The sequence below is a fragment of the Phycodurus eques genome, chromosome 9 (genome assembly GCF_024500275.1).
Source record: "Phycodurus eques isolate BA_2022a chromosome 9, UOR_Pequ_1.1, whole genome shotgun sequence".
Classification (NCBI taxonomy): Eukaryota; Metazoa; Chordata; class Actinopteri; order Syngnathiformes; family Syngnathidae; genus Phycodurus; species Phycodurus eques.
In genome coordinates this window covers 16,877,657-16,904,582 of record NC_084533.1, presented here as the reverse complement: position 1 = coordinate 16,904,582, position 26,926 = coordinate 16,877,657, and the positions used below count along the sequence as shown (strand labels likewise).

The 26,926-nt window shown below is 41.0% G+C and overlaps 1 protein-coding gene across 2 annotated transcripts in view; it reads right to left on the bottom strand.

The window, feature by feature from the left end:
• The window catches only part of LOC133407754 (serine/threonine-protein phosphatase 2A 55 kDa regulatory subunit B beta isoform), a 50,127-nt gene extending 23,778 nt beyond the window's left edge, over positions 1-26,349 (bottom strand). The window contains exon 1 of one of the 2 annotated variants that reach the window (XM_061685974.1): positions 26,175-26,349. In XM_061685974.1, the coding sequence (XP_061541958.1) occupies positions 26,175-26,253 (79 nt within the window). In that variant the 5' untranslated portion in view covers positions 26,254-26,349. Of the gene's footprint in view, positions 1-1,523; positions 2,154-26,174 lie in introns of those variants that run through there. The other variant, XM_061685973.1, reaches the window with a different exon arrangement.
• Between the last annotated feature and the right edge of the window lie 577 nt (positions 26,350-26,926).

Sequence of the window (26,926 nt, the reverse complement as noted above, 5' to 3'; positions counted from 1 at the left end):
TGCACACCCATTCATGATATACGAGGTGTGACGATCATAAATTAAAGCAATAAAATGTAACAAAAGTAGGCCTGGCATGTTTGAGAAGCACAGATGGTCCACAGGCAGGGCAGTCGTTTACAACTTGTGTCCCTCTCATCCATTTTGTCTTGAATAAAACAAGGAAAAGACTGGGACTCTTTTGTAGGAGTCAGGCAGAAACACTAACTGGAAGATGCTCCAGTTTTTCATCTCTGCGCAAACAAAGATATCCATCACATCCATCCCCCACTTCTTAGTGTCCTCCTCTGTGTGTAAGCAACCAGTCAGCCAGTACTCCACCACACTGACCTGAAAACACTGCATTTCAAGCTTTGCAACTCCGGCAGCATTAGGGTGCGGCCTCTGACCCATCCTGTAAACCTGCACACACCCAGCAAGAAGCGCACTGCTATTTGAATTCATAAAGATGCTCAATTTAGTTATGCTGCATTTAAACTGAAATGGTGGAAGGAGTTGAGGTTCTTTGAAATCAAATAAAAACATAATGAAAAACATTGGCGTGACAGTACCTAGGGTGAAGGAACTTTAAAAATAAACAAACCTTCAAAAGCACTCAAAAATGATCCATGACAATATAGCACATTTAGTTAATTGCTGAAAGTTAAAGTTATTATTGTTATTTTCTTACCCGTCCCACCTCAGCCATCAAAAACCACAAACCAATCTGCATAATTAGTGACTATGGAGCCAGAGCAGTCCTAACGAGACAAGTGATTTGATTAATGACAGCCTTTAGCTTAACTTAAATCAATGTTTTTATGTTGAGCAAGCAGCTTGCCGAGCTGATTGGTGGAACATGAGGGAACTATTAACCATCAAACAGCTAACAGGCAAATAATCAAGAGGCCGATGTGTGTGGTCAAGGAGTACAACAGACACGCATTCACACACACACGATATAGGAGCAGCAGCAATTATTGCTCTGAAGCGGCAATAACAGCTTTTGTTCAATGCTCAGTTATCAGTGTGTTTGTGTTTGTGCGTGCGTGCGGGAGACCTTTGACATTCATTGGTTCCATTTTCAGTGAGAGCAAAATGATACAATTGATTCCCCATTCTTTTATATTAGCAGTGAAGCAAAAGAGAGGCGAAAGAGACACTCGTTTGGACTAATTTAGACCTTAAACTATAATTCTTTGTTGGAAAATATTTGTCATTCTTTATTCAAGAGCTTTAAGGCATTATATGTTCACAATGGAAGATTTAACCGCCTTTTTTGATGTATTTTTATTTTATATTTTATTTAATTATTTTTAAAATTAGGCTAGGCCACAGAGATGAAAGCCTTGGTCATCCTAAAATGGCATGACTGGATTTGCACCTCATCATGTCCAATTCTCCACCAGGCTACTCCGTGACGATGCTCGAAATGGTACCTTGTGTCATTACATTATAGAGCCACTGCTCAAATGTTCTGATCCATTCATTTATCAGTCCTGTTGTACGAAAAGAACCACGCGGTGGGTTTAAAATGGAAATACCTTCGGTTGCATAGTTGTGGTCGCGAAGGAAGCTGCTGTTAATTTTCCGGGTGTCGCTCTCCTCCTCCATTGATGAATCGGCTGCTTCGGGATCCTGACAGCGGCAGACCTCTCTCCCATCCTGGCCCGGTTCCGTCAGCAGGCGGGCCGTGGAACCAGCGGGGCGCTTGTCATTGCGGTGGAACGACTGCGATCAAATAGTCGGACTCACTCAGGTGATCAAACGGTGCCGGGTGGCGCTTGCAAGTTTTTTTTTTTTTCCAATTGCGTTGCTTTAAAATGTCGTCGTCTGTTTCACGTTAATCTCCAGTGAATGGCGTGTGACCCAAAGATAAAAAAAAAATAAAAAATGATAATAATAAATAAATGAGGAAAAATGTCACGTAAAGCCAGGTGCAGCGGCGCACTCGTAAATCTCTCCTCCAGGATTTGAGTTCAGGTCGAGGATGGCTCTGCTGCCCCCTCCCAGTACCAGCGGGGCGGGCCGGATTATGCGTCAACACAGCTTGCTCACTTCTGCATTGCCAAGTTCGCCACCTCTGTTGTGGTTCCGTTACTTTTCCTCCCAATCGAACACGATCGTCTTCATCTCATTCACAGAGCTGACTCGCTACACACACGACACACGCTGCTGCCTCCGCTCTTGAGCAGAGAAGGGCCCCTCCCATGCAGGCTGCGAGACACACGGACTCACAAGATGCAAATGACTCTTGCGCACACCCAAAGAAGAATCTAATAAAGTATGCTGATGAACACCAGTCACGATAGTTGGTGTTAAACTGACAGCAGCCTTATGGTCTGGTAGCGGGTTGCCTCTTTAAACCATGAGAGACCATTTCAGCCACCCCTCTGCAGAGGCATCTCTAATGTCACTGCACACTTCTACGATTGACTAATAGGTAATGGCATTTCAAATGAACATTCATTAAGGGAAAATGTAAGGCAGCGGTCTGAAACTTGTTTTCTTGTTATTGTTGCCCTCGGGGGGCTGGTTCTAACATTGAAACGACAAAAATGAAAAATCTCAAAGGGTATAACAATAGGACAAAAATCACCATATATGATCAACATCACTTAAAAATGCCTTTGGGGTCCTCTTCAGAATCACTCAGATGTAGGATAGCAATGAAACTCTGAGGTCTTATAAGTGGTCAAACAATTTAGCACAATTTATGACAGTGAGAAGTCTTTTAAAATGGAATTTCTTCATTTTATACATTTTGCCCCCACATCAAATGTATGTGATTTTGGCATGTCCCACACCCTTTTCTGCTAACTACAGTGTGTGCAATAATAATATAATAAATTGTTATTTGATATAACGGTCATTTTGACCATGCATTTTATATTTCCTATAATATTGCACATTTTGCATGCACCCCTGAAATTGCTGTCCACCATGTCATTGTGGGGTGACTGTGTCTTTAAGAAACCCTTTGATGCTTTCACTGACATACCAATATTTCTTCAATCTTTCTTTAATGGGGGTTGAAACAGTGGATAGTTGCAAGATAATTATTTACACTTATGTTTCCTGATTTTCATTATATTTTGTACAGTATGTAGTTGGATCGTGTCAAGCTTAATATGTCAACTCTGTCATAGTTAAATATCAACAGAGAGAAAATCTTTTCAGAAATGTAAAGCAATTGTTAAACACCATAAGCTGCTAAAGCTGCTTGCTTACTGAATCATAAGTGAAGGTCCACCATGTGCTTGCTAAATGCTAACTGCTAACATTTGCTAAAAATGTCCACCCTGTCAGCAAGGGGGGACACAAGCCTACTTATTTGCTGTTTGCGTGGACATTGACTGCTTGCAGTTAATTTATATAAAAAAATAAGTGTGGGAGCTTGACCAATATGCATATCTACTTAATACATTGAATATGAATTTTACGCGTCCATTCTAGAAGGACAATTTTATGCGAATGCACATGTACTGCATTTATTTCCATTTGGTCACTCAAATATTAGTAGCAGTGCATTGCTCTGTTGTTACCTTTTTTTTAATTATTTTTTTACTCACTTTATTCATAAAGAAAGACAGCAGCAGACAGCAAAGACAACCGAGGCTTTCAGAGGAGTGTATGCCAGATATTGCGGGATAGGCAGTGTATTCAAATAAATCAAAGCACAAAGGCTTACAAAAACAGACATGGAGAAGAAGTGTTTGTTAAGAAAGGAGGATGCAGAAGAAGCCCAGACGCTGATTAATTAGATTAGTAGACCTGCCGTCTGCGCCTCCTTCTAGAAAGATCTCATTGACAGTTTAATAACACTGCAATATGCGTACTCCTGGACATACGGTAATCTTTGATGGTCCTTTGTGTATGTGAGAAAAGCATAAGTCCCTGCTCTTATCTACTCACTTAAACCTAAATCTCTCCGCTTCCACAAAGGGACTGGGTATCACCCCTTGTGCAAGTCCCCAATGCACAGCAGCAGCAGCAGCAGCGGCAATAAAGGGATTGGTGAGCCCCCTCTCTTAAATGCATTAGCTCTCTAATCCACAGGACCATTTGCACATCAGATCCTCAGCTCCACTTCTAATGGGGATCTGGCTGTGAGGACGGCAGACTGTCAATGCAAAAAGCACCTTCCTACATTATGCTATTTTACACACCATCACCCTTCACCTCCACTGGAATACATTACTGGGCATTATCCATGGAGGGAATAATGAAAGCTGTTGGAGAATTGTGTGGTTGTGTGCTTCCCTCTCTACATCCGTTGCTCCCCTAATGAAATTTGCTGAAAAACGCTTCCATCCTTGACCTCCTAGATCTGACTGAGTGGTCCGCAGTGTTTCCCGTCTCTATCAATATTTAAACAGGATCATTCTAGAAGGACAATAGGGATACTCTGCCACTGAGAAGTCAGCTAAGCTGCACACCTGAATGGAATTGAAATCAATGAAACAATGGATTTAATAGAAAGGAGTCTCACGCTTGGAAGGTTCATTTTTGCCAGAGGAGAGCGACAGGTTTGGTGTATGTGTGAAAGACAAATAAAGAGTAGATAAGGATGTAAAAGGTACAGAATTGTGTGTATAAGGAGGAAACAAAGCCTGCGATCAATGCCGCCTTGCTCTGCACTTATGCATATATACTGTATTTCAATCACATCTCCCCTTATCCATTCCACCCACCCCTCATACTTCTCTGGAGCCAATTCAGAAAGTGACAGTACAGAATGGCCAATGGACGAAAGACAAGTGGCTCAGAACAATAACGCTGTGCCTCGTAAATTGGCCAATTTACATGACCTAAGATCAATAATCATTTTCTCATGAAGGACCTCAAGTTCTGCATCTCATGGTTCATTGGTCCCTCACTTACTTGGTCATTGCACTGCATGTCTGCTGGGTAAAGACCTGTGACAGCACATCTATACGGCCGGGCCGCCGTGCTTCACGCTTGCAGGAAATGCTCAGGGGGAGCACTCGACAATTGGAAAGCGTGTCCTCAATTCTCCTCAACAAAGTGGGCTAAATTAGATTCTACCGATCCAAACGTATCGGGACAATCACAGGGCAATGATATTTTAGTCATGCCCAATTGCTTGTCTTGATGTGTGGTAATTGCTTGACTCGGGGATGCCGGTGAAAGGCCGCTGTCTGCATACCAAGTAACATATGTGCGTATCGTATGTAGGCGTGGACATATCAACACTGACAGCCAACATTCACTAAAGATTTCATCCAGTTAATGCAACAAATCAATTTAAGAACCATGGGCCTACAACCATAACAACATACTGTATACTTAGATATTCTCTAAATTTTACAAAATAAAAGCCAAGATGTAATACAAGCCTGAGCGAGTACACTCACCAGTCACTTCCATCCATTCATACACAGATCAAATAAGTCTTTGGTTAACCTAACATATATGTTTTTGGAATGTGGAAGCCAGATTATGCAGAGAAAACCCACGCAAGCAGGGGGAGAACATGCAAACTTCACACGAGGACCTGAATAGAGATTCGAACCCAAAACCTGAGGCAGGCACGCTAACTGTGTCCAGTACAGTATATGAGAGGAGGCTCACAACACAGTACACTGTGTTCCAATTTATTATGTAAATATATAATATTCATGGCATCAACCTTCAGAGTATACAGCAGTTTGAATGTTTTTGAACAATAAGATATACGGCATTTCTTCATGTATTGACTCAAAATTACAGCAGAAATCAGTGCAAGCAAATCACAAATAGTGCAAGAGGTCACAGGTCACAAACCCCTGGTGGGCCATATTTTCATCGATAAATTAAATTCTTTAGTAATCCCATGAGGGGAAAGAATTATACGGTAGACTGAGAGCATTGGGTTCAAATTAAAACATTTCAATACATTTCTAATTTTTTGAATACTTCCAAATTTAGAGTAAAAAACGTACACAGAAAACAGAAAGTCTATTTGCGATAGCATTTTTTAGCAGTTTGATGTTACATTAAGTTGTGTGACAATCAGTGTAAAAACAGCTGCAGTTTGTTGCATGATTTCTGGGTGACATACTGTATCTCCTCTGTGTTATCAAACAAATGAGGATGATTATGATTTAGTAGCATGAGATTCTACCAGCAAACATGCATTGCCTCCCATTAACTATGCAACCCACCCTGGCATTTAAAGGAGCTCAACACATGGGGGTAATAGGATTGCCCTGCCAGTCCATCTGTCAGGGGACTGAGCAGCAGCAAAGCCCAGCGAGCAAGCACCCTGGCCCGGATCCACCTGCTCATCCTGTTCTAGCTTTGCACTTTGGTCGGGAGATATTTACTCAGCAATAAAACCTAACCTTTGTGTCCATAGTCAGCCAAGTGTGTAAATCATATTAAAGGTGCAAGTTAAAAAAAAATGCAGTTTGTTAGCATCTAAATGAGATGAAGTGCTGCTACACTGTTCTTTTAAAAGGGTGCAGATGGAGATGCATGGCAGTAGCTGGTGAATGAATAGAGTGTGAGGCAAGGTGGAGGAGATAAGGTGGAGAAGGGAAGAGGCGAAAGATACAAAGGGATGGGGTGTATAGTTTGTGTGTGGGCTTTAAATCAAGCCTACAGGCTGTGCCTAAACCTGCAAGCTTTACTCTTGCTGCCATTCCAATTACATCAGCATGCGACTAATGCTGTATTGCTCAGAGTCCTCAGACCAGCAGGATTGGATTTCTTTTTCCCCTGGCTCTCCTTTCCCCTCCCCCAAAATCCCCATTCTCAACTCCCTTGACAGTGAATTAATTGAAAAGAATGCATGTACAATCATTAGCTCAGGATGGAAGATTCTAGGACAGAATTCATCAAATGAACGGATTGTACAAGTGTTTTGGGCTCCCCCCCCCCCCCCATAACCAACAAAATATGAGCGGTAAGATGTAAATTGACAAACAATTAGGCCTAAAGGTGAAAAAGCATGTACACAACTGTGGATTTGGGGGAATATAGACTGAAATTGCTGAGTGGAAATGGTGCCACTTAAGCGGGAAGAAAAATAATTTAATTGCACCTCTCCGGTTGCTAGGAAACTGCAATTCAACTGGCATTGCAATACAGTACAACAGCTGTCAACATAATTGGACAATTAACATCATAAAATGTCTTTATGTTGGTCATATTCATTTCAATAAAGGCCCAAAGATGTCCCAACATGTTTTATACCGGTCGGGTTAATGGACTGAATATGAAGTACATGTTCTCAGAGGAATCAGGTTTCATTAGTCAAATAATCAGTGATGCGTTCAGGGTAAAGGCACAGACAATAGTCGGAACCATTTGTGTGTCTTGACATACATGGACAAACTGTGCACGTTGTTAAGCCTGCTATATTTATCTCTGTAGACGGATGAAAGACAGCCAAGTGGAAAGTAGGTTAAGCAGGTTAGAGAGTGAATACAAAGCCACCTGCCCGTACAGTACGTACAGTAAATGAACATGCAAATGCTCACGTTCAGGACCGTGGCCAGTTCTCACTGCAGCAATAGTAAAATATTCCTTATTTTTAAACATCATAGGGTTAAAAAAAAAAAAAAATTGCTGTGTATGAAGATTCTCTTATTTCCATTCTACATTCAAGTAAAATGAGCTCTTTAACAAATGTGTCTTTACAGACATTGTTTTCAAAAAGGCATTAGAGACCAATACCCCAAATCACAGTACCGTTAGAGAGCCGACCTTTGGCCAATTTTTTGCTTTGATTTCTGAGCAAAAATTTGCGATACAAGCGCTGCAAGGTGGCAGTGAACGCAGCTTACTTCACAATGAGCAGCAGTTTGACAAAGCCCAAAAAAATGCTTCAAGGTGTTAATTGCCACGCAGTTGAAGTAAATTAAACATATAATTAGCAATGTGAAAACTTGAAAGGTTTGCCCAAAAATTATAGTCTGTCCAAATGCTAAGTCTGAATTTTAAAAATCGGATGGTGGTTTTCGGAGAAATTACATTTTTTGTGCCGGAAAAAAATTGCCTTTTTGAGGAACGTTTATGTGTGATATCGCATGTAGAAAATCTGGTCCAAAAAAGCCTTCAAATTAGAATAAAACTGTAACTTATCTCCTCGAGCCCCTTTTCAGTTAAATATATCAAAAATCGCTTGTACCGGGTGAAATTCCAAGACGTCAAACTGTCAAAATTACCGTGACGTTTCTAACAGCATCATTCTCGACTTAGGCCCCTATCTCACTGGCCTGGAGACTAGTTGGCGACCTGATGGCGACTCAAGTCTCCACTCATCACTGGTTGCGGAGACGTCTCCTGGAGACTAGTCGGGTCGCTAGGAAGGTTGTGGTGAAATCGTAATGTTCTATTTCATTGGAAACCTTTTGGTGACTCCTCTATACGGTCACTACAGAGAAAAACCTGGTAGCTTAATCACTATAAACTGCGATCAATCACTTCCTAAATTGATTAGTTCCTTTCTCAGTCCAGTTGAGTTCAGCCATGAGCGTGTGAGGTGACATTGGCTCAGCACGGAGGCGCTGCTGAAGAGCCTTCAGTCTCACTGCACAGAGACTATGACGGTCCATCAAAATGTGTCTTTTATTGCTGGGCGATAAACTGATAATGCTATATGTCGCAAAATAACTTTTCCTCGTTAAGACATGAGAAGGAGAGTTGCTTTGCGCTGCACAAATCATACGACTTGAATAGAGCCATACAAATGTACGCTGACATACATAGCACAGTAGCAGCCAATCGAAAAAGGTGCTAACGTTCGTACCGCTGTAGCTGTGCACCTCAGCAGTGGGAGGAAAAAAAAAAGAAAAGGAGTTTTCCCTCAGAAGAAACTAGGAAAGACAGAGCCTAACCCCAGAAGACAGGGAAGCAAATCTCTGCTTCTGTAATTCTCACTTTATATTCTGCTGGAAGAACAAAGCAATACAGCTAAAATCATTTTTGTAATGAAGATAATGAAGAATTGTCTTGTATGTATTCAACATGAGGTAGTGCTGTTAAAAGTGTGTCTATGGCACCTGCTGCCACCACCTCCCCTTTTGGTGGCGACATGCTGCCAGAGAGGTTTTCCCTGCAGCGATTTAGTCATGTTCCAACCAGCCCCATGTGACCACAGAGCATGTTCTCTATGCACCTCAGCCCAAGAGTCTCACACACACCAAAAAACACAACGCGCTGTTACAACAGTCCACAAAGCACTCTGTCAACAAAAAGGCAAACACTTGCGAGGTTGTCTCATTTAGAGGCTGTAATCTCCAGTAAAATCCCATTTGGCAGAGCAGCTGCAGCGTGGATCACAGATAGACTGTAGTTAGGGTGCCCACAGGGTGGCAAGCTGTCAAGCCACAATTTTCTCTTTATTAGGGATACACTCACACATGCTCAAACACACACACACAAATTTGAGCTCAAGGTGGATCAGTACCACCAGAGATAAATGACACTTGTTTTAATAGAAACATGTCATGGGCTCACAGAGACAGATTCTCATTGCGAAAGGATTTTATTTTTATTGCCTCTGTTATTGATCTGGCATGAGGGATCACGGTTGCGAAGTCACCTCAGGGACTGATTATTTGAAAAATAGCAGAATTGCTCGCAGCAGTGGCTTGTCCGTCTGTATGTTTGTCATCATGGCTGTCTGTCAATTATATTTTCATCATCTACAATCTAATGCACAGTCAAGCCCTAAATGAATCATACTTCTCTAATAAATTTAGAATTATTATTATTAATATTATTTTTATTAATAGGTATGTTTGAGGGCAGCACTGTGGAATAGTGGTTTTCGCATCAGCCTAAGAATTCTTACGTTTGGGGTTAAAATCTTGGCCCTGCTCTTCCTGTGTGGAGTTTACATGTTCTACCCGTGTGCTTGGGTGGGTTTTCTCCCATCTTCCAAAAACATACTTCCTCGGTTAACTGAAGACTCTAAATTGTCCATCATGTTATTGTAAGGGTGTTGTTTATTTATATGTGTCCTGCGATTGGCAGGGCAACCAGTTCAAACTATAGTAAGGAAAAGCGGGATAGAAATGGATTAATAGAGGCATAAAAACATGCAAACTCCAGACATGATGGCCGGACCTGAGAGTCAAACCAAGAACCTCAAAACTGTGAGGCGTGCTGCACCTCCCACCACACCATTTCAATGCCGCAAATTGATAATGCTGCTTTCTAGGGCAATATCTCAACCTTAATAACAGTAAAGACAATTTGCATTTTATTTTTATTTGTTTGTATTTTAACAAGAAATATGAAGTCGATGCATATGATTTACTTTCTCGGGCCACATACCATTATGTGGCGGGCCAGATTTGGCCCCCAGACATTGAGTTTGATACCAGTGCTCTAAAAGGTTCAAAGGTGTGAATGTGAGTGTAAGTAGTTTGTTTGTTGATATTTGCCCTGCGACTGACTGGCAACCAATCCGGAGTGAACCCTTTGTCTCACCCAAAGTCAGATGGGAAACAGACTTCAGCTTATCCACCAGCCTAATGAGGACAAGTGGTAGAGAAAATGGATTGATGGCTAAAATGCTCCAGATCACATAGATCACATGGCAAACTCAATGCCCAGGGCCAAGCTCTTGCCCACCACATTCTGTAATTGTTTGTGGCCCACTAAAGCAAATTAGGTGTGTCTACTTCATGTTTCTTGCTAGATGCCAGCAAATATGCACAAAAATCGCAATTGTCTTAACTTTTCACAGATATTACAAGCATTTTTTCCCAACAAAGCCAATTTGAATATTAATTGACCAATAGTATTTATACTCGGTTTCTGGCATGTGCAATATGCGCCATATCCTCCCGTTGATGCCTAAGTCTTCATTTTTACGCGCTCGGCTTGCCCGGTGTCAAGGTGCGCCGATCCTCCTGTATCTGACTTCTGACACACCCTTGTATGTACGGGGCAAATATGTGTGCAACCGCTCATGAGACGTAACTCATTGAAGCCTCAGAGAGGCTGCAATAACTGGCAAGCGGAGTTTCATTGAGACGTGATTACCACAGAAATCCATTTGGAAAATATGTTGAGCCTTTAAACGTGAAATGAACCCCTGTAGCGGATTTACGGAAGTTAGGCGTCACCCGTGAGACATGAGTGCTGCTCAGCTAACAAGCTACTTTGGAGGAGCATGTGTTTTTGTATTCTCTATCAAATAAATACTGTACAAAAAAAGCAATATAATCAGACTTATATGCATATGAGTGAACTGTTTGGAAGGCCATCAATGGGAAAGCAAGGGAGCCAGCTGATCAGTGTCTTCCAGCAACCATAGTAGCGCCACACACGCTAAACGAATTTCACGACCGATGATGACATGTTGTATATAAAATAAAAACAAAGGAAATTTCAAAACACAACACACCATTGTGCCATGAATTTGACTGCAGTTATTGTGAGCGCCGCTTTCAGACAAATTCCAAGCCGCCCTACACCATGTTTTACCCCAAGATGCCCCTTGCAATCCTTGCATGTTGAGAAACGTTCTGAAACTGTTGGACTATTTGCTCACGCAGTTGTTCACAAAGTTGTGAATATCGTCCCACCCTTGCTTGTGAACAACTGAGCCTTCCTGGTATGCCCCTTTTATACCCAATCATGACATTTACATTTTTCCAATTAACCTGTTCACTTGTGGACTGTCCCAAACCGGTGATTTTTGACCGCTCCTCAACTTTCCTGTTCATGTTGCAGGCAACAAATTCAAAATGACAGAATATTCGCAAAAAAACAAAAACAAAAAACAATAATGTTCATCAGTTTCAACATTAAATATCGTGTCTTTGTAGTGTATTCAATTGAATATAGATTGAAAAGGATTTACAAATCATTGAATTCGGTTTTTATTTACGTTTTGCACAATCTCCCAACATCATTTGAATTGGGGCTTGAGCGCCGAATGAGTACCCTGCGGCAGACTATAGTGTTGTTTATTATGCAGCTTACATAAAGGCAAATTTGGAGGTACACTCTTACAAACAGATACGGAAACAAAAGGGGACTCCACAAAACAGTAAATTACATTTCAATTATTGGCGTTTGTATGGGGAATTTGCGCCCCCTTTAGGAGTCGCCTAGTGGATGAAAATTGCTCTTACTCGCCCTGTCACTGTGACTCGAGCAGATAACCTTTTCAAAGCTCAAGCTATTTTAAAAACTTCCTTGAGGTCAACCATGCCCCAGGAACGTTTAACTGGCCTCAGCATAATGAGCATCAACCACACAGTTGGGGAGCAGGTACCATACAAGGACATTTAGACGATTTGACATCAAGGAAGGCCAGAAAGCAACACTTTTGAGATCATTTTACAAGGTAATCCTTAACATAAAAGAAAGCAAGCGCGCTGCGAAACAAAGCAAAAACTATGGCAATGATTTTTTATTTTTTTTATTTTTGCATTGCAACATGTGGGTTTTTGTTTTAACTGTTTAATTAATTATTTAGTGTTTGCTTCTGTTTGTTTCTTTCATTGTATTTAATTATTCTCTGTTATTGCTGTATTCATATTTGTTTATGATGTAATATATTTTAAAGAAAGTATAAGGTTTACTACAGTGTGCATTCATGTGTGTGAGTGTGTGTGTGTGTCTGTGTGAGTCTGTGTGTTGGTGATGCTGGAGGGGGTCGTCAAGGGGTCTCATTAACAAAATGTAAAAAACAATGACAATGATGGATATGTTTTCATTAATATCTGTAACACAACTTCTTCCAGACCTTCTACTTCTCCCGTCATATCCAGCCTGAAAAAAAAAAATCACAAAATCCCTTAGACAAACGATTTGGCTAGGGTATTAATTATTGGGGGCGGTGGACGTATATGAATGTAATATTGTACCGGAAATTTATAGTCATATCTTTTAGCATCACATACTGTATATACACACACGCGCATTAAAAGACAGTAGCAAGAGGGACAGCTGCCCAAATACAAAGTGATCTTGGCGCACCACCGTCTGGTCAAAATGAGCATTACAATACTATACAACTACTGTACTACAGTACATATGGAAATACGTTGATGTGTGACCTGATATTAATCATTCTGTTAAATCACCATTATGTGTATACAGAGTAATAGTATGTGCCCTTGCTGGAAGTCAAGATCAGATTTAAAAACAATAAACAGTTGATCGACACGTGCGTGTGTCCTGAGCGAGCACTGCAAAGGCCATTTCGATAGACTTATGTGACTGTATCAATTTTAAATCCATATTTAGCCTGCCCCTGGCCTCACAGTAAGCAGAACTAATGTCCAGCAACACGCAGGGAGCAGGCTGACAGTTGAGGTCTGGCATGGGAGCTCAGCACTGCATAATGATGCATTGGGACAGCACTATGCATTCAAATGCAGACAACAGAGATCATGCACAGGCACACCGGAAAGCAGACACCGGTAAACACAAAGACAACAATAATGAGACGCACTGAGATGAACCAGGTAATGTGTAATGCAAATGAAGACATTCAGCTTACTTTTGGCTTAAAATTTTATTATTTTACACAAATCCAACCTTTATAAGCAGAATTCAACATGCAAGCAATGACAGTGTCAGTGTATGTATGTTGACATGTAAAAATCTGTAAATGAATGTTTTAAGTGAGTGTAAACAGTAAACAACCCCGGTGCCAGAACAGCTTGGCCCAGTTGCACATTGTCAATACGAATGACATCAGGACACAAAGTATCACTATGGTAACCTGGAGGCCCTGACCCTATCCCATCAGCCCTCCGTAGGAGCGGAAAGGCTGGAGAAACGCTTGTCAATGAGCAGAGAGAGAGCGAGAGAGAGAGCGAAAGAGAGAGAGAGAGAGAGGAGGCAGAGATTGAGAGAATGGTGACAATAAGGAGGTAACCTATGAAGCAAAAGAAAGGCAGAAAAAAAGAAATAAAAGCAGGAGGAGGTGGGTGTTATAGGCCAGCGCCCAGTGCTTGGTATGGAAAGAGGCAGCTCAGTGTGCCACAGCCAAGCCCAACATTCAACTCTTTGCCCCCTTAAATCTTCTCCCTTATCTTCTCCCCTCCCCCAGCAACTATCCCCACCGCTTACTGTCCGACCATCTCGCCTCGAGACTCAGCAGCACTTTCGGGCAGGCCAGATGGGCTCAGTGAAATATTCCCTCCAGTGTGGTGTCACCTAAATCCCTTTAGTGCTGCGTACTGCTCGCTTGGGAGGCCATTTCCAAGTACACCATTTGATTCCAGATACATTACACCAGTGAATTGGATCTGAACATCAGAGTGGGAAAAAAGTGAATTACTGTTAAAAAAAAATTAAAAAGTGCTGGTCAGCATCGCGTTGTGGAATGTGGTTAGTCTGCCTTGCCCTCTGAGGTCTCGGGTTGGAACCTCAGCCCTTTCATTGTGGAGTTAGCCAGTTCTCCCCATGCTTGTGTGGGTTTTCTCCAGGCTCTGTGGCTTCTTCCCACATTCCAAAAACATAAAACATGCAAGTTAGGGAACTAAAAATGACTTTAAATTGTCCATAGGTGTGAACCTGGGTGTGAATGCTAGTTTGCCTATATGCGCCCTATGATTGACTGACTGTAGTCTGCCTCTCCTTGACTGACTGTAATCCGCCTCTCTGGACACACTTAGTCATGTTGCAATCTACACCAAAACACATGACAATCATGGCTATTGCCAGAGCAGAATACAGTTTGTTGTTCTAATCTAAAAATAATTTCTTACCATAGGAAATATGTAAAGTGATTGGGTCCAGGCTCAAACTGTCACCATCATAAAACCTTTAAAGACCCTGTCAAGTGAATTCAGCGATTTGATTATCAATCCATTACACGTTTGAAGTTAACTGCTGATAACATGTGCAAGGACTGAGGACAATGTATCAATGAATTGCGCAGAGCTATAGCGTTTTCCACTATTTCAGTTTTCCTGATTTTTTAATTTTTTTTTTTTTTGGGGTGAGGCTAAAACGGCGCCCATTGACATAGTTTGCCATCCGGCATTAGCCACCCCTCCCCTACTATATAAGAAATGAGAGTCTTAGCATCAGTGGCTATCAATCCCATTTGCAAATTACTTAGTTGTAATTACTTGACCCTTTTCTACCGCTACAGCTTGGATTTAGCTAGCTAGCTATGCCTACACCCCAAAAATTAATTTTCCCTGGATGTCACAATTTACAGAACAGCTCGGTGTTGCTATTTAAATTCCCAAGTCTTATGTATTTTGTGTTTTCTGGGCTACCATAATATAACCTATAGCCTACATTTATATGGATTCACAGTCATTACGGCCTCTACGAGGCAGCCTGAGACAAAAATGAGTTTGACACCCCTGATTTACAATAATGCATCTTTATGACCACATAAATAGAACAGCCTAAATCTGACAAAAGGAGCAAGTATGGAGCATTTTACTGGCTTACATAAAATTGGTAACTTAAATACTTCACACCAGGTGGTCTTGCTTTCTTTATTGCTTGCCAATAAATGAGGTGGCATTTGAAAACGAATCATACACCAGTGACAGACAGAGAATTGGCTTGCAAAGTTATGACTCCACTTGTGGCATCGTGCATCATCCATCTGTGTGTGTATATGTGTGTATTATGGTTGTGCTTCGACTATTTTGCACCTCTTATGTTGCTCTCAGTGTTATGCAGAGCAGTTGTACACCACTGAAAATAACAACCACAATAATATAAGCAATGTTAAATCAGACATGCAAACACTAAAGGCATGAAAAATGTGACAAAAAAACAAGAACAAACATTGCAGAGAATTTTTTTCATTTTAAAATAAATTCAGCAATCTGGAAGACTCTGAAGAGGACAATAAGGCAAAATAAACACATTTTCTTCACGCAGAAAACATTTATTTACACCACTCAAGTACAATTTTTGCTTCATTTCTTTGCTTTTTTTGTTTTGGCCTCCCACTTGAGCCAGGCCCATCTCCACCTCAAGTTGTGCCACATGAATCGCATTCCCCTCTTTAAGCACTCATTTTGGAAAAGAATTGACTAAAGTCATTGTCTGTTTCACTTAATTTTTCACTATTACCGACTTCAAAGGCTAATCCCAAATGAATCCTGCAGGAAAATATTAAGTAAGGTATTTTTCTATTTTTATTGGCCATTTCTGAATTTGAAGTTAGTTCATTCTGTGTTGTGACATAATCACTAACATCGTTCCGTCACTTAAAACATTTAACACTAAGATCCGTAAACTAATTAGATAATTGTAGGCGCGTTTCCTAATTAATACAAGATGTACTAGTGGATCAGCTCTTGCCGCCGATGTTACGTGTGCTTCGTGTTTCCGCTGGGACCACAACCAGGGCCACGACCCGCGGCACCTCACTGCGAAAATACAAAAGATCAGTGCAACAAATACGACACTGGCTAATCTGATGAGCAAAAATGTTGCTTATACGTAAGTGTAGCAATAGACGATGTTCGCTCAAGAGGTGGGTAGAGTAGGCAAATATTGTACTCAAGTAAGAGTACTGTTACGTGACGATAATCTGACTCAAGTAAAAGTAAAAAGTAGACCACAAAATTACTTAAGAATAAAAAGTACACAGTGAAATAATTACTCAAGTACTAAGTAAATAGTGAGTATCTTCTGATTTTTTTAACCACAGCATGAACATCAATAAAATAAAAATAACAAAATAAAATGTAAATGTGCAAAATTCTGATATTACTTTGTGTGCATATGTGTGTGTGTGCGTGTGTTTATGTGTGTGTGTATGCACAGCCAAAACTACATCTGCAATGTACTGCACGGTGTGTTCCCAAGTTATAAGTGGGCTGAAATATCCACATTGGTGCAGACAGTGCCAGACAAATACTACAACACATGAAAGTTGTTGTTTTTGTTCGTCTAAATGTAAACACGAGTGGTGCGCCATAGCCTTCATAGTAACAATGACCTTCCCAACATGGTGGCCACATAAGCACGACGATCAGCCGGGCTGGCTTATCTAGTGTTAGTACCTATGCCCCGGAAGCCCAATAGAAGACGTGTGCGGTCATGTGACTTTCCTGTGTCGTTTGGTTGGTGAACTAGACTTAAACATCACTAGTGTTTAAATTGGATTGGCGCAAACAGCGGCCAATGCGGAAGTCGAAGTCGTAGTCTCCTGCATGAAATAGTTGATAAATGTAGCGAGCAACATTTAGATCATTGTAACAGAGTAAAAGTACTGTTACTTCTTAACAGCAGAAGCGGCGTATGTGTTTTTTTCTGGTCTCGTCAACTCCTGTGACTTATCCAAATCAGGTCCCGAGCGCACAGGCGGAACCTCGGGTCAATGCGCTCGCATATTCGTCTGCCGCCAAGTAATATTCAGAAATTACACCTGTGTGTGGATGGTGGATGTGTGGAATGGATCTAGCTGCCAGCGGTCAAGGAGTACGAAACAGCCGATGACGACAGTGACGGCGGCAGCAATGCATGTATATTTGTATGTACACCCTGAACTGGTCGCCAGTCAGTCGCAGGGCACATATAGACACAGACAACCATTCGCACTCACATTCACACCATCACTGAGTGGGAACTGAAGCCACGCTGCCCGCACCAAAGTCAGGCGAGTGTACCGCTACACCATCAGTGACGACTTGTAACGTCTTAATCAATTTTTAAACAGATTTCTTTCATAGTACCAAGACTGACTTGTGAAAGGCAGCTTGGTGCCACAGGGCATCATAAATATCAAACAGGTTTTAACATTTACGATTATCAGAACCGACTGTTTTTGAAGCCGATTGGCAAAATAAATCATTTGTAACACACCCCACATCACAAGATAATTCGTCAAAAATCAGGTCTGTGCTGACCTCAAATTCGTCCCCATGATCACTATGTGTCTACCCCACTTTTGGCATGACAGGTGATGTAATACATTTCCTTTGTCAAAAATGCACAAACACTTACTACCCAGTGTCCACGGTGCTGAGAAGACGCCCTTATAAAACAGCATTCTTTCTATGTAGTTGTCCCTGTTCGGCTATGTTTTTATTCCAGATTCATATCGACCCCGTTATACTGAGGTTATCCCGTGCAAACAAAGAAGTGATGACTTGGCAAAGCTATTTTCAGAGGCAGATTGAAAATAGTGTAGGGGGGGAGCATTAAAAGTCCAAGATGGAAGGTTGCCATTACTCGAGTCGGTGCTGCTAGGTTTGCATGCTGACAGCATTAACTCACTTCAAATTGCACTTTGTGTTTTATTTTCAGGGGATTGTTTCAAATGAATACTGTTTCGGTTTGTGTTAGGACACTCAAGTCCCTGAATTTCTACCTGGGGCCACTTAACCTGTGACACTGAGTCCACTTTCCCCTTCCTCCCAAGTGAATTACCAAGAGATCAGAAGGTCAACTGTCATCTGGGGCAACATACAAATCTACTGAATGAAAATAGACAATTGTAGTGTGTGTTTTGCTATTTTACGTCAATGAGCATCAGAGGAAGGTGATCGTCATCAAACCAACTGTGGTTGCATGTATTTCTTTTTTTTTGCAAATTAAAATTCTATTACCCCTAGCCCATACCGCGAAGTATGGTTGAGAGCAGGAGTCACCAATCTTTTTGAAACTGAGAGCTACTTCTTGTGTACTGATTAATGCAAAATGCTAGAAATTGGATACGCACTTTTGAAATAACCAATATGCTCAAATTACCTTTATTATATTATTATTAATATCAAACCAAATTAATTTACGTGATTTCTTACAATAATTATCAACAACAATGTAGCAAACAGATAAATATCAGTATGCAACACTTTATTTCCATCATTTGTTGGATTTTCAATTCTACAACATCCGTAGAAAATCACAATGTTCAGTTACTGGGGAGCTATATTTAGAAAAGGCCGGCAGGCTAGTCATGTGATCCTTGGGGGCTGCCTGGTGGCCGCGGGCTTAGAGGGTGCTGCAAATCCTTTTCATCATGAAATTATGAAATACTGAGCTCATGAAAACGGACTTCCCAAAGACACACACGCTTGTTTGTTCTACTGCTCTGAAATGTTCTGTACCACCGCCAAAGCGAGGGGTATCATTTACTCGTTTCTGTTCAAGATTTATTCCTAAGAGGGCATTTAGAGAAGCACAGTATTATTGTAGATCTGCTCCACATGCACCTTGAGAAGGTTTTTATTGTAAATTTCTTGCGATTACAATTGGCTTGACTCTCCCTGTTAGTTAGTTTGTGTGTGGCCCTACCAGCCACAGAATCAACAGCACCTGTTTCAGGTATTTTACGTTTTGTTTTTTGGTGTGAATAGTGTTTGGCGCCTATATCCAAGCTGACTTTGGGCGAGAGGTGGGGTACACCCTGGACTGGTCGCCATTCAATTGCAGGCCACATATAGACAAATAACCAATCACCAATAACCTCTTAACTTTGAGTCAGATTTGCTTCCCTCCATTTAAATTTGCTGATTTTTACTGAAGAAGCAAAAACAAATAAATAAATCAAATAGCAGTTAGAAGCAACTTGTCTCGTTCACCCCATCAGGATCTTTCCTGAAAACCACAGAGACAGATGGGCAGGGAGAGGGAGTGCACATCCTGGTGTTCTATATATAAATTTCACTCCCAATAGTAGTGGTGTCTCTGTGCTGCAGCCTGTCAGGCCCAGCAGTCCAGCTCAATAAGGAGTCTTTCTGTAAGACTTTTTGTAACAAAGGGGATCACGACGCTGAGCTGCACCAACAAGTTGAATAAGAGGACAGAAAAACAACTTCAATGTTTTCATCTTGTGAAAGACAGGTAAAGAGACAGTAAAACTTGCATCAGTGTTTACTGTAAGAATACACGGTCTCCAGTGGATGCGGGGATTCATGCTGATACTGTGACTGCTCATATCATTCCTTGTTTTCATGTCGGCTCACTGCAAGAGACCGAGCAGGAAGTGTTTGCGGTAATGTGAGACTACAGATGAGTGCCGTGAGAGAAAGACGCGGGCATGTTGTTGTGTTTTCACAGACATTTCAGCTCCCTCCAGAGATTCACCTGATGGGCTTTGGATACCAGATTGAGCCCATTAAAATCACATCATGTGTAGTTACATTATTGCACTGCAAGCATGATGACGACCCTCCTTCCACAAAGCCCACACAATCAATCTCCTTGATTTTCTTCAATATCAAATTAATGTCGCATTTGCCTGACTTATCTATTGTGCTGTTGTGAGATGGACAAACTCCTTTCCAATACATCCCTATTTTGCGTTTTACCATTAACAGGGTCACTTAGATCACCTTACATCAAATGTATAAAAAATAAAGCATATAAACAGCATATTCCACGATATGCTGACGTTTAACATGATGCTATGCACAATGGTCTTGCATTTTATTTTGTGACACAACCAAAATTGTTGGTAAAATTATTCCCTTAGAAAATGTCCGAGCAGAGCAGTGAAATAGTCAATAGCACGTCTGCCCCACAATTATGAGATCTATATTTGACTTCCCACTGGAACATCTGTGTGGACTATGCATGTTCTCCTGGTTGTTTGTCTGTGATTGACTAGCAACCAGTCCAGGGTGTACTGCACATCTTGCCTCAAGTCAGCCGGGATAAGCCTCAGTTACATGTGACACTAATAAGCGGGTGCATTCGAGTAAAGTGGTTCTGCGGTACTTTTGTGACTGTGAGCAGCATTGGGGATAATGTAAAGAACAACAAAGAAATGAAATGCTTGTTGATACATTAAGGTACATCACAGAAGACATGCCTCCCAAGAGTTGTGAGAAGCATGGGGGGATCAACATCACATACATTTGTGTGTGTGTGTGTGTGTGTGTGTGTACATTGTGCTCTTTGTTCCTATAAGGACATAATTACTTTTCTATCAACGATCTCACTTTGAATTGATTGAAAAATATTTCCAAGATGAGTAGAAGTATTTTAAACTGAGAAAGATAAACAATAAAAAATATATTTTCTGACACATAATATAATTTGTGCGAATGCTTGATACTCAGCATTCAGATGAAGGCTTTTACTGAAGATTGACCTGCAGAACCGACTTGACTATTCTCTTGTGCTGAGTCAGCAGACTCACCACAAGCCCCAAGTATCATATTCCACATGATTATTTGAGCCAGTCTCAATAGATATTATTGATCAATTAAACTGTAATCTCTTTTACGAGAAAAGTACGATACAATTGAGTGAGTGAATGCTCAAGAAGTACAGTACACAATAGGGAGTGAGAATCCAGAAAATCACAGTGCTATTTTTGGAAATTCATACTCGAGCATTAAATAAATATAAGAAATTGCTACGGATAGATAGATAGATAGATAGATAGATAGATAGATAGATAGATAGATAGATAGATAGATAGATAGATAGATAGATAGATAGATAGATAGATAGATAGGTAGGTAGGTAGGTAGGTAGGTAGGTAGATAGATAGATAGATAGATAGATAGATAGATAGATAGATAGATAGATAGATAGATAGATAGATAGATAGATAGATAGATAGATAGATAGATATATCCATAGCAATTTCTTATATTTATTTAATGCTTGAGTATGAATTTCCAAAAATAGCACGATAGTAAAGCAGAATACGTAATATTTAATAATATTAGAAATATTAAAAATATTAAGATATAATATTAAGAATATAATCTATATAAGTAATTTTTCTCCATATATACAAAAGAATAGAAGTCATAATTCATGCTAGAGGTCTTGAGAGGTCTAAAAGTTTGGAAAAAGGTGGTGATTTGTGTTGCTATAGCAGGCCTACAGTCAAATAAATATCTCTTAAATAGTAGAGCATAGAAACTCTTAGCATCTCAGCATAGCTGGTCAAATTGCATCAGAGAGGTTGTGGATGAGGACTCATGTTACATGCCTTATGGGTGTTTGCAACCACAGCGGCGTACTACATGTTCGATATGAAAGGATAACTTGCCTGAAGTATGGTGATGGAGCAAACATACCCATAAAATTCACATTCCCCCTTACTCACAAAACTAAGTGTTATACCATTAAAATGCCAACCGAATCACCCTGAGCTCAACGGGGATGGGGGGAACCAAAAACCATAATAAGGTAAATGCCAAAGGAAGTCATTCATCACAAAACTTCCTTGCATAGCATCTATTGTAGTCATTGAGTAATGTGTCACTGTTTTTTGATGACCCTATACAGACAATGCTGAGGCTGAGGTGGCACTTGCTTGGTTGATTGATGGACAATGTGAGCTGTGACAAAGTGTCACAGAGTGGATACCCATTTTCCCTTACTCATACACAACAGCACATAGCCATCGGAAACCTGAAAGACTTAATCCGTCACACCAGACTTAACGTGCTGAAGTAAAAAAAAAAAAAAAAAAGTTCAAAGCTGCGTGTGTGTGTGTGTGTGTGTGTGTGTACATGCGTGCAATAGAACCTAGGTGAATGCATGTGCTGCCGGCCCATCACAGCCATCCCAATAAACGAGGAACACTGTGGTCAACAACCAGGATTATGTAATGCATTTTCCACTAACATGGTAACTCCACACTCATCTTTCCTGGGGCGAACTCTGCTCAGCTGGAGTGGGCATAAATGCTGAGAAATGGTGGCGTGCGGTGTGGAGTGGAGTGGAGTGGGGAATGAGTGGTGGAGGGGGACAAGAGTTGCATCTACTCCATCTTCTTGCTCTTCTGCTCCTTTGGGCTTGTCCAGTTAGGGGTCACCGCAGCGTGTCAACCTTTTCCATGTAACCTTCTCCTGTTAGATGCCAGTCTAATTGCATCTGTCAGCCTAACTATCACCACTGCAAACAGGAAGGGGCTCAGAGTTGCATACATACAAGTTTTATCAAAGTTGTTTGGTGTGATCGCACTGAGAATCAAACTTAAATGTAAGCGAACACATGTGTATGCTCTGATTTTTGCAAGTCACTCATACAGTGTACAATAGATTGTGTGCGTGCAAGGGGCAGGGGGCTGTTATTTCCAAGGTCATCTGCTGTGTCATCATTCTCCAGTAGGCTCCAATACAGCCAACAGCTCACATTTGCTTTCTGCAGCTAACTGCTTCTTATTCCTCCATTTAGACAGCAGCAGAGAACCAGCTCTCATCTCAGGCAAGTGAATGCAGAGCGGACTGGCATTCTGTCCTCACATTTAGGGGCTGTATGTAAAACATAGATACCTCACATACTGTACAATTTGACGTCACATCCAAAATGGTCACTTCAGTGTTGCTTGACGAACAAGCAAACAGAATATTTGAAGAGTTCCAGCAAACTTGATGTATCAAATCATGTACATGAAGGTATAGCTGGCATTTATTCAACTGTACAGAGCTTGACAAAGTGGAAGATCTGTGTGCACTTTCCCAGAGCAACACAAGTTCCCGCAAACAGATAATCAGATGTGTGGCAACTTCCTTGCAGGCATCTAGTATGACGTATATAAAAACCGACAGCCAGGCACGTGCACAGATTTTTGGAGGCAGGTCCTCAAGCTCAAAAGCCCTCAAGCCCAAAAAATGGACACCCATCCATCCATTTTCTGTACCACTTATCCTCATGCGGGTCGCGGGAAAAAGGACACCCATCACCAAAATTATTTATACAATTAAGAAAAAACTTGTATATTTTTAACTTCTGTATTTATTTCTGTTAACACAATCAACACTGTCAAAAATACCACTATTAACAAAGAGGTGACTTTTAATAAGCATCAGTAATGTAATGTACAAATGACACTAAGATAACTCATTTTTAAGTTTTTTTCCACTATTACTTAACCTATAACTTGTACAACTAAATTGATTTTTTGGGGGGAGTATAAGGTAAAAAAAAACAACAACTGTGATAACATGGTTGCACGAGAGCACACACCCTCTTATACAGTAAATGGGATGTGGCTGTGTGGCTGTGCTGAATTATGTAATCACATTCAGTCTCATGTTAAATGGGGGTCAGCACACACCTGCCACCATTTAAAGTACCTCTGAATAACCCCAAATAAATGAGGATGGGTGCATATATTCTCGCAAGGAGTCCAATACAGGTCCCTAGAATATCAAAACACTGTAGGTGGAATTGATGACAGAGAAGATGATTTTCTTTCTTTTTTTTCCAAAAAGATCAATGAAGAAAAAAAGGGGCTGCAGCAAAAAGGCCACTTTTTTATCCAGGGCAAAAGGATAGGTGCTTAAGCACCACTTGGTTTCTATATGTGCACGTGCATGCCGACAGTAAAATTTCTTTCAACGCATAACAAAATGGGAGAAGTGAGTGTCGAGTGTGAAACGTCACACCGCTGTCCTGGCATTTCCTTTTACACAGGAGTTTTTCTGGCAGTATACTACCTCGAAATATTGGATAACCAAATTATTCCCACCGTTCCGTGTTCACGCCATTTATACAGAACAGCAACCTGGGAAAAGCGTGGATAATTTCTGGCTGCAACAGGAAGTGTAAAAGGAGCTATTGAGTACTGGTACACAGGGAAAAGCTTTGCACTTTCAAATGCCTCTAGTAGTCTTCTCATGACAAACTGTGATGGATGAAAGCTTCAGAGACACTTATGGGGGAATGGGAGAAAAGAAGTGCAGGTTTGGGTTTACATTTGTACAACAATGGCGTTTTGGAGACGGAAAATGCAAACTGTTGTATACAGGTCTCAAAGGTCTCTTTTTAAAAACGACTTATTGCTTCCATTCCAACATTTTCTACAGCCTTTTTTTTTTTCTGCCTTTTTTTTTAGTCATTGGGGAGTGCAGGTCTGGAGCCTATCCCAGCTGACATCAGGAAAAAGGCAGATTAGTTGCCAGTCACTCATTTACACTCCTATTCAAACAGTGACTGAGTGGGAACTGAACCCATACAGCCTGCATACAAGTCACGTAAGTATACCATTACTATACCATCAGTGACTCATCTTGATTTATTACAGGGCAGTTGTTGTGTGTGTCACCCCAAATTATAAGCTTGATAACGCTTCTTCTGTGAAGGTTACATTTATTGTGACCAGCAGAGAGACATGACTGAAAACTCAAATCCTCAAGTTAAATATATGCACGAATATTGAAATTATGCTTTTTGATATGATTTTTTTTTTTTCACTGTTAATTGTGAAATGCACAGCTCTGAAAGGGTCAATCAAAAACTAGACAGTAGGCGAACCTAATGTGGCTGGTTACTATCGGTACATACCATATACAGTACTATACATTTGCTGTGCAGAGCTCTATATAGGTTGTGGTGGCAGGTTGGCAGCAGATGGTGAATGTATAAAGTACAGGACCTGAACTTAGCCCACAAAGCCATACTCTTGAGGGAACATGTATGAATGGCTTGCATGTCTTGTAGTGTATTCTACAGGCTTTGACCATCACATACTGTACTGTATCAGTCTACCTTCTTTAGGGCAGAGCGTACTGGAAGGAGGGCAACCATGCAAAACTAAATAATGCAGCGGCCCAGTCTCCACACGATGACCTAGTAATCGGCTGGTTATAGCAAATACTGATGATACTCTTGTGGACTGACAGTGCAATCACGTCTGACAGTGCAATCACCACCAGGATAAATTGACCAGCTCTTATGAACTTCCATCCATCCATTTTCTATTCCACTTATTCTTAGGGTGATGGGTGAGCTGGAGCCTATCTCAGGTGACTTCAGGTGAGAGGTGAGGTACACTCTTCACTGGTCGCCAGCCAATTGCAGGGCACACATAGACAAAAAAATCAAAATAATAAAAATAAATAAATAAACATTCACACCTACAGTAAAGACAATTTAGAGTCTTCAATGAACCTGCTCTCTAATTGTGGACATAGGTCAGCATTTCAACTTCACCCATACACTTTGCTGACATTTTTATATGGGCACTTTACTACTCAACAAGGGGAAGTCTATTAGCTGTCCAAAATGTGAATCACTAAACATGTGGAATATATTTCTCTTGCTGCAAACACCATAAAAGAGAAAATGCACCCCTGTCTCGAAAAAACAAAAACAAAAAAAACATGCATCACAAACACCATAAAGTCATTTTCAACCGTGGTACCATCTCCAAATATTGACATTCAAGGATGTCCCATAAAACTTCTCCATCTGTTTTAAATCCCTACTCGCTTGCGACTTGCTCTCGCATCATTTATAGATGATCGTACACATCCATGTCACAAAGTAAACAACTCACTGCCTTTCTCGAGATCCCCTCCGTGTCCCCGCCCTACCTTCGGTGTGGCAAGTGGACGACAGGATGGTGCTCGGCGGCCGGAAGATGTACGGAAGGTAACGGGAAAAACATTTCATCTTCTCCTCCTTCTCCGATGCTGGCCAACGGGTGTGGAGTGTTTGCTCGCAGGTTCCACATCCGCACTGCCTCCACGACAGACAGCCAGAGAGAAATCCGTGGGTTGCTGCCTGCCGGTCGTTTGGGAGGGGAAACGGCTTGTCCACTACGCGGGGGGCTATGACAGCAACTCCCCCCCACCCACCGCTTTTTTTTTTCCTCAGGTGGGATAGCTGCAACTGAACGTCACTCGGCCCAATGTTGTTTGACGTCTTCTCACGCGGGAGGAAGATGAATTATGTATGTGTAGCTGTCTATCTTTGCCTTCACTGTATTCAAGTATTAAAAAAAAATAAAAAAAGTAAGCTACTGCTGACGGTGTTCGTTTTTGCACGTGAAATATGTGCTAAATGTTGAATGTGGGCCAACATATACATAAATTTGTAAAACTATGTCCTCGTGTCAAGAAAGATACTACATCAAACTTGATGAATCATACACAACTTATTTCTAGTTTATAGTCTACATTAACACGTTTAGCCCCATCTTGTGGTTATATTTCGTATTAAAAAAACAAATACGCCACAATGTTACAAAGGTGAGCCCTTATAGAAGAGACACATATCGTTTACGTGTTACTTTCCGATTATTTGTCCAATTAAACTAATCAAATGCAAGTTTAGAAGGACAAAA